The 18,348-nt window shown below is 40.2% G+C and overlaps 1 protein-coding gene across 31 annotated transcripts in view; it reads right to left on the bottom strand.

The window, feature by feature from the left end:
* Positions 1 to 18,348, bottom strand: part of LOC115439715 (ankyrin-3-like) — a 157,397-nt gene that overhangs the window by 19,556 nt on the left and 119,493 nt on the right. For 19 of the 31 annotated variants that reach the window (XM_030163666.1, XM_030121369.1, XM_030121370.1 and 16 more), the window contains 13 exons: positions 17,943 to 18,049; positions 16,805 to 16,837; positions 15,066 to 15,290; positions 12,217 to 12,371; positions 11,835 to 12,046; positions 11,458 to 11,665; positions 11,203 to 11,299; positions 10,864 to 11,092; positions 10,426 to 10,551; positions 8,845 to 8,967; positions 8,320 to 8,346; positions 7,615 to 7,696; positions 199 to 6,375 (listed from right to left, as the gene is read on the bottom strand). In XM_030163666.1, coding sequence (XP_030019526.1) covers positions 199 to 6,375; positions 7,615 to 7,696; positions 8,320 to 8,346; positions 8,845 to 8,967; positions 10,426 to 10,551; positions 10,864 to 11,092; positions 11,203 to 11,299; positions 11,458 to 11,665; positions 11,835 to 12,046; positions 12,217 to 12,371; positions 15,066 to 15,290; positions 16,805 to 16,837; positions 17,943 to 18,049 — 7,801 coding nt within the window. The remainder of the gene's footprint in view (positions 1 to 198; positions 6,376 to 7,614; positions 7,697 to 8,319; positions 8,347 to 8,844; positions 8,968 to 10,425; positions 10,552 to 10,863; positions 11,093 to 11,202; positions 11,300 to 11,457; positions 11,666 to 11,834; positions 12,047 to 12,216; positions 12,372 to 15,065; positions 15,291 to 16,804; positions 16,838 to 17,942; positions 18,050 to 18,348) is intronic. The other 12 variants (XM_030163663.1, XM_030121365.1, XM_030163670.1 and 9 more) reach the window with 6 other exon arrangements.

Here is an 18,348-nt window from a genome sequence, read left to right as displayed (position 1 = left end):
TGCAACTACCAGCCCCATTTGATATCTCTAGTTGTACTGTAGTGGTCTGTACAGAGACTTGTGGGACTGTGAGGATATCTGTTGGATCCTGAGTGTCAACCTGATCCTTGTGTGGTTGTTGTGAGGAGGTGTCTATTTCTACGGTGTCTATTTCTGAGTCCCTGACTCTGTACCTGCCCGCCAAATGGTAATGCTCACCAATCTGAAAAAACTGGAGCCTCTCCTCCACCATGTCCCTCTTGCTCATGTCAATCGCACCACTGCGTGTCATCTCAAACATCTTCCCTTCATGGAAGGGGAATGGGTTTGGCTCGCTTGTCGGAGTGCTATCATCCGTTGGCGTTCGGGCCGGGGTAGTGTCTGGTGTTGTGGCCTGAGACTGGTCATCAACTGCCAGCCCAAATGGCTTAGGCTCACCATTGCTCCCCCGTGTCCCTCCCATGTCAACAACTTCTTCTTCTCCACCTTTACTGGGCCAAGGGTCAAAGTCCAACCCTTTAGTGGCAACAGTCTTAAAAGTGGAATTAAACTCCTCCTCTAATTTATAACTAAAGTAAGTGTCTGAAAACCCCTCCTTATCGGAGGGTTTTTCATCCTGCCCATCTTTTTTAGTACCATTAGCTTTTTCTCCATTCGAGGGAGTTTCTTTTTTGAAAGTATCTTTCTGATATTCCTCAGATGTTTTCTCCTCTTCAATAACCTCCAATTTGGTCTGAGGGAAAGAGCGGTCAGTAGACCTAAAGGAGTCAGTTGCCCAGACATCTCTCCGGCTGTCTGGGAGGCCAAATAGCCTTAAATCTGCCTGCTCACACAGGCCATCATCCTCATCCTGAAGTTCATATCCATCTAATGAGTCAATCTCTGTTGCATCTGTGTCATGAGAAAATTCAGCTGTTGTGGCGATTGAACAGTCTGTTATTGACTGGTCATTTCCATTCTGTTCATAATCATAGTCCTCTCCTTTGCCATTTGAACCTTTGGAACCATTTGTACCATTGGAGCCATTAGTCCCACCATTAAGTTCTTTGCTGTTTCCATTCTTATCATGTTTTTTAGATTTAGAACTCTTCTCCTTTTTCTTCTCCTCCTCCTCCTCCTCCTCAGGAACTTTAAAAGTGAATTTTTTACAAGGGATTGGCTGGAAGATAGACTCGTCCTCTTCGTCTTCTGCCTCTTCAGCATTTGACTGACTGTCATCTGCCTCAGGTGGAACTGGTGAGGGGGGCTGAATACGTATGATTGGCTCAGTGAGCAGATGCTTATCATGTTCTTCCTGTAAGTTCACCTCCATCATTTCTGTCTCCGTCTCTGAAGATGCACATGAACCTTTCCTCTCTGCGTCTGATGTTTCTGAGGCTGAATCCAAAGGAGGAGGAGGGGGGAACTCAATATATGCAATACCTTTGTCTTTTGAAGTTTCTTGTGGCTCCTGTCCTGTTGTTTCATCCTTCTTACCACTTGCTATTGCTTCTTGCTCTTTGAGACCATTTAATTTCTGTTCATTATCATTCATTTTGGTCTCTTGCTTATTGGCATTAGCAAGATCTGCTTGAGTGTCAGGGGCACTAATTTTGGTTTTTGGTACTGCCTCTTTAAAAGAGAAAACTTTTTCTTCTTCCTCTGATTCCTCAGATACTTCCATGATGGGGCTTGGTTTCCCAGGCATAAATCCCATAAAGCCATCAGGGGTCCGTGAAGTGAGGTCATAGCTGACCTCCTCAGAGCTGGGGGTTTCTGGTGTAAGGGGGCTTTTCCCTGAGCTGTCTATGAAAGAGACCTGTTCTAGTGTGTCATCATCTGGGCTTATGGGACTAAGTCCATTGTTTGATTTCTGTTTTACTGTATAGAGTGTACCCTTGGCTTCCCTCTCTGCCTGCCTGCCCACCTGGACACCCACATATACAGGTAAAGTTTTGATGCCCTTAAAATTTTCTTTGGTAGTTACAGTTGTGGGAGGAGCTATGACCTTCTCTAGCACCTCTCTGGGACTAGGAAGGTTATTGGAGTTGGAATCTTTGGGGGCATTATCTAAAATTTCAAACGTTAGATCTGTTTTTGTTGGGGGTTTTTCTATACTTGTTTGTATTTTAGTCTTCGATAATGTAGGAATCTGTGAAGGTTTAGTTATTGTTTGTTTCTTCGTGAGGTCATTGTCTAATGTAGGAGATGCTGTTCTTACAGGAATTTGAGTCTCTGACTTTTTTCTAAGGTTTTTATTTAGTAGCTCTCCATTGTCTGTTCTTGATCCCTCAGCTGTTGCATCTTTAGAAGTGGTCTCACATTTTATGGCTTGTTGGTATTTTTTAACATTGTTACCGTCATCTACAGGAAGTCTTTGACCTTTACTGCTTTCTTTGCTTTCCTGAGTTCCACTATGCTTTCCCTTATCAGTTTTATCAATCTCAGTTTCACTAATCTTTCTTTGCAAAGAGGATTTTGAGACATTGTTTGTTAGGCTGTCTTCTGCATGCTTGGGGGCTTTAGACACTGATGGTGTTAAAGCAGTTTTACCACTTTCCTTGGGTGTTGGTTTATCCTTTTCAACATCCTTTTCAACAGTTTGGGCCATTTCATCATCTGATGTTTTTGATGTTTTTCCTGCCAAAAACTGATAAACAGGGAGCTTACTCTCTTGTAGCTTTTTTATTGATGGTTTTGGCTGTACAGGTGGGGGGATTTTGGTTGGACTAGTTTGTTTCTGAGATGCAGACTCAAACTTCATCCTCACAGCACTGACTTTGGAGGTTGTTTTCAATGGAGAAGAGGGTGCAGACTCACTGGTCTTAGTTGGCTGTTTATCATCAGAGATATGAGACAGTGTACTTTTCTGAGGACTGCTTGGTAAACTAGAACTCCTCTTCTCAGTTGCTGTGGGGCTGCTAAACATCTTACTGACAGAAGGCTCTCTAAGCTTGCTTTTACCTAACCCCTCTACTCCTGTCTTAGGTTTCTGCTGTGTCTTCTCAGGGCTACTGCAAGTTGAGCTTGGCCAAGACCTTGGTTCTTTCATCTCCTTTTTCATAGGCTTTTTCTCAGGGGACTGCAGTTCATCATTCAGCTTTTCTGTTTTGTCACGGAAAAACTGAGAAACCTCACTGAGTTTTTCTTCTGCCTCCTTCACTGTTTGGTCTACCCTGTCCTCATAGAGGAGCTTCTCCCTGCTCTTGTCATGTTTATCCTCTGTGAATCGCATCCACACTGCATGTTTAGGACTACCTTGCTCTGTTGAGTAATGAAGCACTGTCACTTTGTCAAATTGAGATGCTTCATCTCTGTGCATGAATTTACCTGCTTTAGGGGACCCATCTTTTGAGGATTTAGAAATAAATTCCTTTTTGGGACTTCCATGCTCTGTACTGCGGCTACCACTCTCCTCAGAACTGATACGGCGGTTTTTGTCAATTGTTGGTTCTTCTGTGTCAGAATGAGACATTGATGAAGCATCAAGCTTCTCAGAGAGTAGCATTTTTTCTGCAAACCTATATGACTCGCCTCTAAACTCTGACAACTCATCATCGCAGTATTCTATAGAATGTTGACTTAATAGTTTCAGGGCTTTGTATGAGTCATCTGCTATTAACTGGGCAGAGTTTGGTCGACTGTCCTCTTCCTGTGACACTGGGGTGTTGACCCGAGATGTTTCCAAGAAGGAGGGCAAGGATTCCTCAGCAGTAAGCTCCTCTTCTTCCTGTTGAGCCTCATCATAATCAATGAGTTCTTTAATTCCACGTTCTCCTTTATAGACATATAGCTCAGGGTGTTTCTTTGTTTCCCTGATTATAACCTCAGTTGGCTCTGCTGTGCTGTGTGCCTTTTCTATATGAACCTCAATTATCCTTTCAACTTTGGGTTTAGATTTTATATCTCTGTCAAGAAATCTGGGAGTCAGTTCATCACCTTTGACAGAGTCCTGGCTCGCTTTGTGTTCAAAAAGGCCTGCTAGTTCTTTAGATGGGTCTCTTCCTGACTGAAATGCTTTCATGATATCTCTAACTGACATGGCTTCCTCTAGCATTTCTGCACCATCGGTCAACTGGGGCTTGTGATAGACCATTCTAGTAGTAGTGGTAATATGGGTTTCTTCTTTAAGACACATGCTTTTGTTCATCATGGAGTCTTCCTCTGGCAGCATCATCTGTAAGGTTTGGACTGTACCGGTAGAGGCTGCATCTGGCTCTATAGCTGGAATAGCAGGTGCAGCTTCCTCTGCAAGTACAGGCTCACATAGTTCGTCTGGCTGCTCATAGCTCCTAATGTGGACCACTTCAGTCCTAGTTTCAGTTACGCAAGGAGGGATAGGTGAGTCTGTGAATAAAGGCTTAGGCCCTGTACTTTCTGCACTCTGAGGTGCAGATGGTGTCTTTTCACTCCTGGTCTCAAACCCACTGTCTGACAGGGGACTCTTATCCTGTTCATGAGACAGATCCTCAGGTGACTCCAAAGTAGTCTCTGTCCCTTGATATGATTCAGCGAGTTTACTTAAGTCCTTTTCTGAGGGAGAAGTGTGCATGCCTGAGACTGGTGGTGGCATTTTGAGTTTGTGCTCTTGTATTGTCATCGATGGTTTTAGAACACGTTTCTGTTTCTCTTCCCCCTCCCTTTTTACCTCTTCTTCATACCTACTTTTCAACTCTGCCATTTTGGAGAGCGAGCTAGCACCAATGTCATTTGTTAAGTAATCTACTACTTCAGCCAACTCCAAGTCTTTACTGGAGATAGACTGCTTCAGAAGGAGTTTGCTTTCATCAAAAGGAGGATAATGTTCTAACAGGACACTTCTCTGTGCCTCCTCAATTTCATCTTTGGAAAACTCCTCCCATTCATCTTCTGAGGCTCTCTCTTTTCCCTCACTCAATATATCTTTCTGTAATATCTCACTGACTTTCACTAAATCTTCCTTCACTTTCTCCACTAGAGTAAATGGCTCCTCATCCTCTAACTTTGTCTCTCTGGGAGTACCAGTATGTGACGTTTGGACCGTTTTAGCTGCTGTCTGTGTGTCTGTCTGTAGGATTGCTGTCATTCTCATTAAATCTTCTTTCATGTCTGCTACATCCTTTAGTATTTCCTGATTGGAAGCAGCAGTTGGGTGGATAATGGGGGGTGTAATGAATGGAGGGGATTTCATTTGGGAATTTATTTTGGATGTGGTCACGCAAGAAGACAAAGAAGAAGATGACGATGAGGCACGGGAGGTATCAGGCAATGCCATTTTGAGAGACCCTGGTCCAGGTTTGGCAGGGGTCTCTGGCATGACATTTACTAATGAATATACAGGTACAGTCACTTTATTAGGACAAACTGCAGAGGTGGTTGTGGGAACTACAGATCTGAAAGAACCATAGGCCGAGCTTGCGGTTGCAGATCTACGTGAGGAGGACAGTGATTTAAGTGTGCTGTAGCCTGAAACAGAGTACGAGTCTATAGCTTCATTAATGGCTGCACTGACGCCAGAAGTTGCTGCCTGCGTGGTGGCCTGAATCCTCTCCTGAAGGCTGCTACTTCTCTCTGAGAGAAGACGAGAAGAAGGGGACGAGGGTGTGGAGGAGGAGGAAGGATATTTGACTGGGGATACTGAGCCATTCATCATGGACAGTTCTGAGGAAGCGATTGTGGTCTGTCCAGCTGAGGAAAGAGAGGAGAGGGACGACCTTCCTCCTCGGGATGATAATGTTGAGTCGACAGAGGTTTTTATCGAAGACATGCTGGAGATGTTTTTAACAGGAGAGTGGGTAGGTGCTCCAGTATCGGTTGAGGACCCCAGAGCTGTTTTAAAAGGCAGGTTGTACATGTTGAAAGAGGTCTTTGGCGATACTGGAGTAGAGCTAGGAGCTGTTGGTCGTTCTGGTACCCCATTGGGTAGTGAGTGAAGTGGGGAAGTCCTTGATGTGTATGCTGAAGCAAGGCTTTTTATAGATGCTGGATCTGTGCCATGTTTCGAGGGGCTTCCAGAAGACACAAGGCTAGCAGACCCCTGGACAGGGTACTGGCCCTGCTGAACGACAGTTTTAATGGGTGAAGCCATAGTCCTGCAGGACCTTACAGGGGATGAGGACACTGAGTCACTAATGGATTTGACTGGAGATGACATATTGGGTCCTGGTGGCGGAGCTCCCAAGGTGGTTTTGATAGATGCTGGATAAGCAGGGGATGTAGAGGGCAAGGGCCAGGTAGATTTCAATGGAGAACCAGCTGGTGAGGCTGCCGGTGAAGTGGAAGAGTTGATGGGACCCCCCAGTCCGACTGGCCTTGTTTGGCCAGGGACGGTAATAGGAGCAGTCGACCATGGTGGGTAAGGTCTGGTTGGAAAGACAGGTTTGTGAGGGTAACCAGCAGGCAGTGTTCTTGCTGGTGTGCTTCGCTCAACTGCTGTTTCTTCAGATGAATTGTTTAGAAATGATGATGAGGAACAAATGGTAAAAGTAATCAAAAGAATGTGGATAAACAGAAAATTATGTTGGGTAAGAAAAAAGAGGAAAAAAATATGAAGGAAGAAAAGACCAGAGGAGGAAGAGTTGGTCAGTGACACAATCCTGGTACAAGGAAGGAATAGCATTAGTTTTATGAAGTGCTGAGATCAGATATTTTGAGCAGTGAATGAAGAACTTATAAGAAGATGTTCCTGTGTGAGTCAGGACCACGGGTATGACTTAAACAACACCAGCAATAAAATAACATAATGAATCAACTGAAAAAGCACATACAGCAGGAAAGTAAATTCCAATGGCAAAGATGATGGATACCAGCTAACAGTTGACAACAGAAAAATGGCAAGACAAATGCACTAGGAGTAACACAAAACAACTTCTCTCTTTGGACTTCAGATGTTCTAAAACCAGCATGGATTCTTGGTCTAATGTCTGCTGTTTTAAGTGCCTTTTATCTGTTTGGTCCAAAAATTATAATGCCTCAAAGACAATTTAGACACTATGATACAACAGAGCCATGGGCTGCAGAAATTTCCATTTACCTTGTATTTTAAAATAGCGAAACATCTGACAAAATGCATATCAAAAACTGGTGTCTCAGTCCATTTTTCATGCAAGATTGAAATACATTTGTGACAAGCAAAGAGTGTAAAAAACTAAAAAATAAACACCTAAAGCTGAACTTAAGACTTCCAAACATGCATTTTGTCCCGCAAAAACTGCTACATCTTCACAAAGCCAAAAAGAGCTTGAAAGTCTGTGGGGACAAATGGCATATTAAAGAAAAAAAAAAGATCAAATTTTACTTTGACGTTCCTTTACAAATGTTGGTAAGTCAAAGAAAAATTTAATGTTGCTGCATTTGAACTTCAGAAATTCAGCAGTGAAAATCAACCAAACAAACCCAGAGGAAGTACAACTCACAATGTGGGCAAGCACAGCACAAAACATAAACCACTCATTGACCCATGCAAAAATATGTACCATGTTGTAAACAAGCATGTGGACAGTGCATGTTATGTAGGGTGAGAAATATGCATTCATTACATTAAGTATGTCACATCTATCCATATACTGATCACGCAACTTAAAGGTTAATTAAAATTGTTAATAAACTAAGTTTTCCATGATAATTTAGCATTATTATATTTATCAAAGGGGTTGTTAGTGAAAATGTCAAACTCACTCAGTGCAGGCTCGGCCAGATAGCTGTAGCGCTTACGTAAGGCTAGGGATGCAAAGGTATGACGTCGATCTGGCTTTTCAGTCTGCAACAATAGCAAACAACACAAACACCTATCAGTTCTAGGTCATCCTAGATTGTATGCTGTCACATTAACAGCATTTGGATGTTAGTATCAAATTAAAGCAAATCTCTATCAAAAGATTGTTAGTATTGACATAAAAACAAAACCTATGGCATTTAATAATACAGCAGCAAATTCTCGTGTTAAGAGTATTCACTGCACTTCACGAGAGTAACTGAGCACTGCTGCTATTGCTTACAGTAAATACTTCTATTCCAACTGAGGCAAATGCTCTACAGTTGGATAGGATGCTAAATTATTCAAATTACAAATACTTAAAAGTTTAACACATTATTAACAAAACTTAAGGATTTGTTAATGAATCCCAATTTTCTCAAATTCTCATAAAACAATGTACAGTATGTTTCACCTCCTTCACATACTCTACAGTGCAAAGGATAAGGTTTGGACAGAAAATATATCTGATCAAATATCATGCAAAATTGAGCAGCTATAGATCGTTTAAAAAAGGAAAGCTTATATTGCTCTTATAGAAGCGGAAAGAATGTGGCTATGATGAGCAGAGCAGGGCCGCTATAGATCTAGCGCAGAGGACAGCACACGGTGGGGAGGGTGTGGTTTACCTCATCCTCGGCATCTGATTCCATATCCTGGATCCCAAGATGCATTGCAGAAACAGGGGGAGTAACATAATGGAAAGCAGGGGGGAAAAGAAACATCAGGGTGTGAAAAAGGAGTGACTGACAGAAGCTCCACGAAGCCTCTTAAGCAAACTGAGCAAAAGAAAAATAAAAACACAGACCAAACGAACACCAACAAAAAGGAGAAAGCGCCAGCACTCAGAAGCAAAAACAGCAAATGAAGTCAAGCCACGAAAAGGCAGCCACAAAGGCCCTCAGCCAAAAGCATGTCGCCCAAATCAAAACGTTAAGTATAGAAATGAAACAGCCAATGACAAGAATCCACTGCATAGATAACCAATATACATAGAGAGAAGCTTTAAACAGATAAAAGACACAGTGGCGGCAGTTTGGCCATAGTCTTTCTCTGTCTTAAATCTATCAGTGTGATGGGGGCTGTAACTACCCTCACCATGAGTATGGTTATGAAGGTGACAACAGAATGGTGCTGAATCCAAGTTGCCTTACCTTTTTCACTGCTGGAAGGGTGATGTTCAGGTTGCATACAGCAGTTTGTGGAAAACCTTTAATGGTCTTACACTCTTTGAGGAAAGTTAGACGCCCACAGGGTTCTTGGCTGGGGTCTCTGACCTACAGGAAGTTAACCAAACATCCTTTCATTTACTACATGCATTTATAACATAGAGGTGCTTATTACTAATGGGCTTCAATTTGAGCATGCAATTTAACCCCCTTCTTGTGTCCTTGCAACTGTATATATTTCCTAAAGGTTTAGTAGCTTTTTGGCAAATAAATTTTAGGTATTTTGTTTTTACAAACATTATTATAGACCAGGGGTGTCAAACTCATTTTCTTCTGGGGGCCACATTCAGCCCAATTTAATCTGAAGTGGGCCGGACCAGTAAAATAATAGCGCAATAACCGATAAATAATGACAACTCCAAATTGTTTTAGTGCAAAAAAAAAATGACATTCAGTTATGCCAATATTTACATTTACAAACTATCCAAACAAAAAGGATGTGAATAACCTGATAAAAATCAAATTTGTTAAGAAATATAAGTACAATCTTATCAATATTATGCCTCAACTTATCATTTATTCATATGCATTATTGATCAGATCTACAAAGGCACAAAACATTTAGTAACAGGCAGAATATTAAAATTGCACTGAATTTTCTGTAGACATTTCAGGTTGTTCATATTTTTTCAGGTTATTCACATTTTATTGTTAAAGGATAGTTTGTTAACGTAAACATTTTCATGATTTAATGTTTTTTGCACTAAATCAAAGAGAAAAAAATGGTGTTGTCATTATTTGTAGGTTATTATGATATTATTTTAGAGTTTGATGCCCTAACTTGCACTTTGCAAATTCATCCCACATTGGAACCTTTGGCGGGCCGGTTTTGGCCCCCGGGATACATGTTTGACACCTGTGTTATAGACAAATAGTTTGCCAATAAAACTTTTATAAATGATAACTGCATGTGTTATAACGGAGGCACCTCGCCATTGTAGCCTTTATTTTAATTAATTTAGCTGTAAATAAGGTGTCATCTATGGACCAGACAATGACATTTGAACCAGTTTTTATTTATTCTTATTTAACCTTTATTTTACCAGGTAGGTCAAGTAAGAACCAGTTCTCATTTACAATGACGACCTGGCCAAGATGTAGCATAGTAGGCAGATAAAACAGAAAAAAAAAAAAAAAAATCATCACTTGACACTCAGTTGACCTGAGTGTCAAATGATGCCACGGGATTTATTAGAGAACAGACAGTTAATGGGTCGATCAATAACATGTAGTCATTAGGGAGTGAACTAGGTTAGAGCCTGTGGTATGAGGTCATTGTATTGAAGTGTAAGAGGGCACCAAGGGGGTAGATCTACAGTCCTGGCGTAGCATTACATTGCAACAACCTAATAATAATGACTACACTTGTGTGCCCTTTTTGCTGTGCCTTCACTTCACTGAATTCTTAATGACGTGGTGATTCCCAATCTGCCCACTCCACATTATAACTCCATGTGATGGGAAAATAGTAATAGTGAAATGAAAACAAAGTGTGCATTGAAATACCTTGACACAGAACGGTAGACGGTTCTCCTTGAAGGCATAGAAGTTGAGAACTAACTGCTGACCCGCTTTGGTCAAAGGAGTCAAATTTCCATAGCAGTCCAAGTAGATTGGCCTTCCCTCTAGAACCTGAAAGAGCACATCAACAGGTAAGAAAACACACTTTTATAAAACAAGTAGACACGTATTAATCTGCATGTTTAAGAATTATGATATGATGTAGAAGTGGCAGTACTGAAAGCTTTTCCAGCTCGCTGCTAATGATGCCTTGCACATCACTTATACAGATTCTGAATACAAGGTATCTTTGGAAGACTATGAAACCGTGTACAATGTTAAGAGTAAAATGATAATGAATAAAACACAATTTGCCACTACTTTTCAAACATGCAAAACTATTTTCACCAGAACTGACACCAGACTGAGCATTTATGAAAGCACCTCTATGTCTTTGCTTCTGGCCACTTCCTCAAAGTTCTCCTGCTGCTCCAGGGTCTTATCCACTTTGTCATCTGTCATGCAGAAACACCTGAGTCTGGACTCCACTGGGTCGTTCATCTTGGCGAACACCACAAACTTAGCCATGTAGGGCACACAGATCAGCTCCCTGTACAGCTGTGTGGCCAAACCCACCGTCTCTGGGATTTGGTGGCAGTCTGCTAACCAGAACCTGCACGAGAGACAAATTACAGTCACGAAACACCCCAGGGATGGTGATTAATGGAACGAACAAAAACACAAAGATTAGAATCACGGTTGAGTGCATGTAGATTGTCTTACCTGGCAGAAACATTGGTGGTAAAGGAGACGCAGTCATTGACAAAGGTGAGAGGAGTTGTGCCTGTGATATCCTCCCACTGTGCTGGCGACGTACCACCTAAAAGTATAAGTCAAAATATATGTAATATGAGAATTTATGTATTTAATAGGCTAGTTCTAACCCTCAAACAGCCTGTTGAAGTAGTGGAGATCAATCCAAATTCTGTTATCTTATAATATCCACCATAAAGTACAAAAACCCACACAAACATATACCTGTAATGCTACAGAGAAGGCGAAGGCAGGGAGTACAGTCTCCTTTGTAGCCATTGGTAAGACCTTCTCCCGAGAGAGGTGGGACTGGGATTGTCATGGTGATCGGCTTGTGAAACTTCCTTCTTCTTGGCTCCACGGTGACAATAGGACTGAAGGTTGCTCGGTTACCAAGGATTTTCTTCACAGTCTCATCAGGCACTGGCTGAGCCTTTCAGGAACGACACAAAGATGAATCATGTGTTTATGTGAATTTTTTTTTTTTAAATACACTCTCCTCGCAGGCTATGCCAGTGTAACTAATAAATGAAAAGATGATCCCAGAGAACTATTAATATAGAAAGATAAATGGAAAAAAAATTAACATCCCATATTCTTACCTGCAGTCCAACCTTGATTTTCTTAGTTAATGCCCCCTCGGGGAAAGATGCCTGGACCAATGGGATGCTCTGGCTGCACAAAGTCCCACCCTCTGGTCCCATCTGATTAGTCTCCTGCCTTATCCGAGACACAACAGCAAAGTACTGTGGAAAGTCCTTGGTGATGATCCGACAGATTCGCTTCCTCTCCAGCTCCTCAGGACTGTCTAATTCTAAAAAGAGCAAAGTAGATTCATATTGATAAATCTTGTATCCCATCAATTACATCTAAATGGAAAACAAGCAAACAAAAGCATATTTTTCAGACCTTGAAACAACCAATTTCCTGTTTTCCATTTTAAAAGAAAATTGTCAAAAGTTGCATTTGTTAAGCTTTGCGTACCTTCATCCATCCCATTCAGAAGCTGATTGAGATCGTCTGTCTTACAGTCGTATAAATGCTCTTTCCAGTTTTCCCCATTCTCACTGCGCAGTAGGATCAGCTCCCTCTCCTGGCCTCGCATTGAGCCAAAATGAGGAATCTCCACAATTACAGGTCTGCAAATGGGTATTTTACAAAGGTATGGTTAAATTATAAATGCATTATGATATGTTATTTCATGTCATTCATGCCACAAGTAAAACTGTGACAATTATGTCCAGTTGTTTACATCAGTGAGTAAGTTTTCTTTGAGCTACTGGTAAAAAAAATAAACAGATCTTTTCTACCTGAATCCAATTGTTAAAATAAATTGCCCAAGAGGAGCCTAACTAATAAAACATTAAGAAAATTTATTTTTTAAATTGAACATTAAAATTATCATCACTAAGGGCTTCAATGAAAAAGAAAACAGAGAACCTCTGTCAAAATATACACAGAATAATGATCCGTGATTATGCAGGTGACAGTGATGCCTTTTTATGAAAGCTGTGAACAACCATGCTGCTCCTTAGTCAACATTCAGAATGCATGGCATGGTTTGTCAAGACAGATATGATGGAATAATGGATGAGGGGAGAAAGCTGCACAGCCCTTAGAAACAACAGGCATGATGGCAACACAAAACAGTAGGATGATGAGTATTACCAATGCTAAGGACCCTTTTAGAACAGAACTAAACAGAGTAGAAAACAGGACACGAGGAATCCCTATTGAAAAGGCATTAGAAGATTTTTTTATTCAACATTGTTCTTTAAAGATTCTTAAAAAAAACTAAAAGGGATTAATATCCCTTAATAATTTATTTGTTTATTAGAATATAATGTTTGGAGAGGATAAGTTATTTAAAAAAGTGGGAAAAAATGCTCTCCAACATATGACAAATGCCCTGGTGTTTTACTGTTGAGATATTAATGTTACTTTATTTATTACTGTCCACCTTACCAAGAAATCCTCATCACTGCTCCAAGTTAATGTCATTTAAATCAGTACAACCAGACCAAATGCTTCCTGAGAAAAAAAAAAAAAAATCATATACAGTACAGACTTTTAATACTGTAAGGATGACATAAAATTAATCTTAAAGGTGAAGTAAAGTAACAACGATCATGAGAAGCAGGATGATGCTTGCAGGAGGAATAGGCTCATGCCCAACAAGCGCAGTCCAGTCCAGACAGCCCATAAAACCTCGACTTTCAGTGACCTCAGAAGCCACCTGAAAGCTGTCAAATAAAAATACGATGGTCTCTAAATGAAAGTGGCTGGAAACCAGAATGGATTTTAAGTCAAATTGTGTAGTTTTAGGAAGAATTTTAAAGTTGGAAATATGAAAATAATCCACTTAGCTGTTGTGAACAAAACTACAAACCTTCTTTGAGTACAAAGTTTTTCCTCCCCTCGAAAGGTACTGAGTATGCATAAACATGATTGTCTTCTTCCCAAAACTACATGGCATACATATTTCAGCAATACTTTATCCTAACAAAAGTCAACGGAGATGGGTAAAATAATCATATTCATTAGCATGAGTCAGCCTCAGTCATGTTGATTCCCTGAGGAGGTGGGAGGTACACGGAGGAGAAGGAGCAGGGGGGATGCTAGGTTTGGTTCCTACCCAACAAATCTAGTTCCTCTGGGTCCCAGCTGTAGCACTGGACTAACCAGGCTCTCGCCTTCATTAAGGGCTGGCAGCTTTCTGGGAAGATGTAGTTTACTGTGTCCGCAAGATAATGACACCACACGCACGAGTATACACACAGGGAGGCACAAAACACACACTCGCAAAGTCAGTAAAAGCACACAACACTGAGACCTATATTTGTTATAAAAATATTCCTGTATCTTATTTTTAGTAATGACAACTACGCACGCATCGATGAAACAGCTGGAAATCTAACATTATTTAACATTGCTGCTGTCTGAGTATTGCTTCAAGTATTCAAACAACATCATAAATCACACTTATTAAATATTCATCTCTATCAGTGTTAATATCTAGTATCTACAATGAAATAATAACAACTTTAAATTATGTAAATATCTAATGTATTATAAATGTCTCAGGACGCCACTGTTTTTGATACTGAAAGTTGTCATTTCTGTAAACCTAGTACAATTTTTATCACCCACGCAGATATAAATCTTTCATTTTGCTTACAAGTTATCAAGAGCTTGACATGTGTGTGTTCTTGACATAGCCTAAAATCCACTTGAAATATACAGTGGCAAGAAAAAGTATGTGAATGCTTGGAAATTTGCTAGTTTTCTACAAGAATTAGTCATGTAATGTAATGTAATATGATTTGCATCTGTCAGAAATATAGTTAAACACAATGCTCTTTACCTAATACTGTATAAATAGAATATTCCATGTCTTTATTGAACAAAGCTATTAAACATTCACTGTGCTGCTTTGTGTTTCTCTGTACTTGGGACTTGGATGCAGATCAGATCACATTTTCATGCAAAAACTAGGAAATTTTAAAGGGCTCACAAACTTTTTCTTGTACCGTATGTTCATTATTCTAATCATCTGTTGATGTTGGCTTTACTTAACAAAGGTGAAACACAGTCTGACTAGTTGCAGCAGCATAAGCATAGTGCAAAAAGTTACTCTTGACCTGCACCTAAACCTGCATGTGATATTACTACAACATGCACACTTTCACACTTTTAATCATAAAGGCCGATGGTTGGAAATGATGATGGCAAGAAGCAGAGGGGAGGAGATGTCAAGTCACTGAACAGAAGTGCACAAAAAGCAAGTTGAGCAATAACAATATTAGTGGAAACAAATAATCATAAGGCCTTACCCGAGGAACTGAGCCCCCGCTGGACCGACCTCAACCAGTCGGCTGGCCAGGCCTTCTCCTTCCACCATTGGAGGAGGCGATGCCAGTTTGTGCCTCTTGACCAATCGGCAGGTGATCCTAGTGGGCGCCGTGCACTTCCGGGGTGGGATGATGATGCGCATGCCGTTATGACGACTTCCTCTCATGGACCCGCCCCTGGCATCAACCATGAAGCTAACCAGGAACCTGATGAAAGATGAAAAGCAAGAAAAAAAAGAAGAGAAAAGGAAGGGATAAAAATAGAAAGGAGACAGTGACAAACAGACCAATGACAAAACATTAAAGAAGCCACAGGCAGTCAAAAAAAAAGTGATATAAATAAAGAGAGAAAAAGAGCACAGTTGAGATAGGAGGAGTATACAGAGAAAAGAGATACAGTAAAGAGGAAAGTGAGGGTTCAGAACAGAGGTGGAATAAAGTGTAAAAATATATATATATAAGTTCAACAGCAGCACTGATGGAGAGAGGAGATTAAGCAGAGGTGAGGTCCTTTCCCATGCTGTGGTCTTTAAAACATACACAAAATAAGTGTGAGCAAAAGAGAGGAGAGATCAATAAAAAAAACAAATGACAGAAAGTCAAGGAGATTTCTGTGTTGGCCACGAATGTTTCAACTGTAATAATGATGTAACATCACCCAAGTCAGGTAAGAAAGTACTCAGTGTTTGGGATGCACTATCATAACGACCAGACATCGGTACCAGCTGATATTGGGTGATGATGTATGCATTTGTATTTATGTTCATCGAAAGATAATGTGATGAAGGGTTGAAAGACTTTTTTTTCTAACATTTCATCAGTAAGTGGCAGATAAATAACAAAAAAACTTTACATTTCTGCCTAAAAAAACTGCCCTCAAACTGCTCATTATTGATTATCAAAATTAGTGTTCATTTGTTTTTTGGTTGGTAATTGATTAATAGTCTAGAATTAAACAATCACTTAATTGGGGCAGCTGTTTGATCCCATAGATGCCATAATCTTTAGAATACATGACTGTGAATCTGTCACAAAAAAGAGCAAATGTGCAAATCACACAGTGAAATTGCCAACTCAGGATTCTCCATTGTAACCTGTGATTTATCAATGTTAGAAAAACGCTATGTGTAACCCCTTTTAACTTAAAAAAAGACACTCACATAACTCACTCAAATAAGTCACACACACGCAAACACACACTTCATGCAATTTAGAGACTGATGTCTTGTTAGTCTGTGGGGAAAAAAAATGTGAATGTGTATGCACTTCTGCAGAAGTATGAATAATGCCTTGAGCAAAACTATGCAACTACGACAAAGTCTATAAAACTAACAGGAAAGCCACCTGAATTTTTTTTCACTGAAAGAGTAAAATTTGTTAGAGGATAAAATACAGTATGCACAGCATTTTCACATCCAAGTGTAACTAGAACACATGTCCTTTTCAGATCTTGCCACATAACTTCATTCATATAAGTTTGAGACTCAGAGTTTGAGACGTTCTCCAAAACCAAAACAATTACCACAAACAAATCTTTGGAGCACTTCACAAGCCCAAGATCCAAACCACTTTATGTCTGTCAACATAGTTTATGTGTAAGAAGAGCAATCGATGTTATGAATGAACAAACGGGAGGGGGTTGTGATTACACCAGAAACAGAAAACAACACAAAACACGATAATGGTGGTGAAAACAAGGGTAACCAATCACAGTCAATCACCTGCTGTCGTACTGCGGGAGCGGAGAGGAAAAACTGCAGGATGAACGACAAAGCAATGCAGGAGTGACAGGTCAACAACGGAGCTTTGTCATAGAAACAACCACTGAGGAGATGATTATTAAGAAGCCTTTTAAATTACAGCTCCCTCATTTGTCAGAGTTGATAACATCTTCTAGCGACATACCAAGCTGTCACTAGAAGATGTTACCAACCAGTCAGTCACTTAAAGGAGTCATATTTTGCTTTTTTAAATGGAATTATGCATTTTTAAACATTTCCCTGTGGTCTACATAAACTGTAAATGCCATGCTTGGGTCTGAATTCTTCATTAATTCAACTCCACAGGTCCATCTACAACAATATTTCTGAGTAATGACACCAGAAAGGTCTTTTTGAGCGCTGGCCCTTTAAATGCAAATGAGCCACTTCACACTCCACCCCCTTTAAATTGCTGGCTGTGCGCTCTGTCCTGTTCAGCCGCTTGTGTTTGTTAGTACAACCAACAGCTGAACATTTTAGGTAATCAGCTCGAAGTTTGGACATATTTTCAGTTTTTACTACAACCGCTGCTGCTGACAAACAATTATGTCGTACTCGTAGAAATGTTCGTCGGAAGTCTTGACCTTATATGTGCAAATGTCGTGACTTAACTAGTTATAAAACATAGCAAATTAAGCAGGAATTAAAACAGGTTGTAGAAATCCACTCGATTTTTGCCGGAATGAATATAAAGCCAGCTTTGCAGCACCTGGAGGGTTCAAGTTCAAACTTCATCAAGTATTAGGGTCCAAATACACAAATAAATGTACCAAAGGCTAATAAAAGTGGGTTTAGCAAAATATGACCCCTTTAAGATCAGCGATCAGAAAAGCTGAGATGTGTCTCATCTCTCTAACTGTATTGCTACCATGCTACTATGGAAATGAGGGAGGTGTAATTTTTACCATAATTATGATTACAATTGGAAAAGATCACACAGTTGGGAAACGTGAAAAGAAACTGCTGAAAGTAAGAGCAGTTTTCTCCAGGGGAAAGGAAATGAGAAACAGATAATTCACAGTATATAACAGGTATGTGGGGGGGAAAAAAATGATTCCTTGATGTTATATCCCATATAATCCTTTTCATCCTCGCTTACCCGGAGTGTATTGGTGAGGAAACCAGGTTGACATTATCCAGAGCGTCTCCAGTCCAGCTGTATCTCCTCAGAGAGTCGTTGTCAGCATCTTTAGCCACCGCCAAATGCTGTGGAGACGACAACAAGGTAACTGAAGTGCACAAGACTGTGTGAACACATGTCTGCTTTTTATATTTTTTTGTGATCTGAATTTTTGATGGTAAACACATGACAGTATTAAGCCATGCCTTAACTTGACCAAATAAAAGGTAAAGTATGAGGAAAACATAGCCATGATAATGGTAAAGTCTTAAATTCTGAGGTCACAAAGAAATATTAAAATATTTTAAAATAAGATGACAATGTCTATGAAACAAAAAAAGGTGATAAATGCATATATGTCCTGATGCAGTCTGCACATAATAAC

The sequence above is a fragment of the Sphaeramia orbicularis genome, chromosome 19 (assembly GCF_902148855.1).
Source record: "Sphaeramia orbicularis chromosome 19, fSphaOr1.1, whole genome shotgun sequence".
Taxonomy (NCBI): Eukaryota; Metazoa; Chordata; class Actinopteri; order Kurtiformes; family Apogonidae; genus Sphaeramia; species Sphaeramia orbicularis.
Note: the sequence above shows the minus strand (reverse complement) of the source record. Positions and strands in the feature narration are given on the sequence as shown.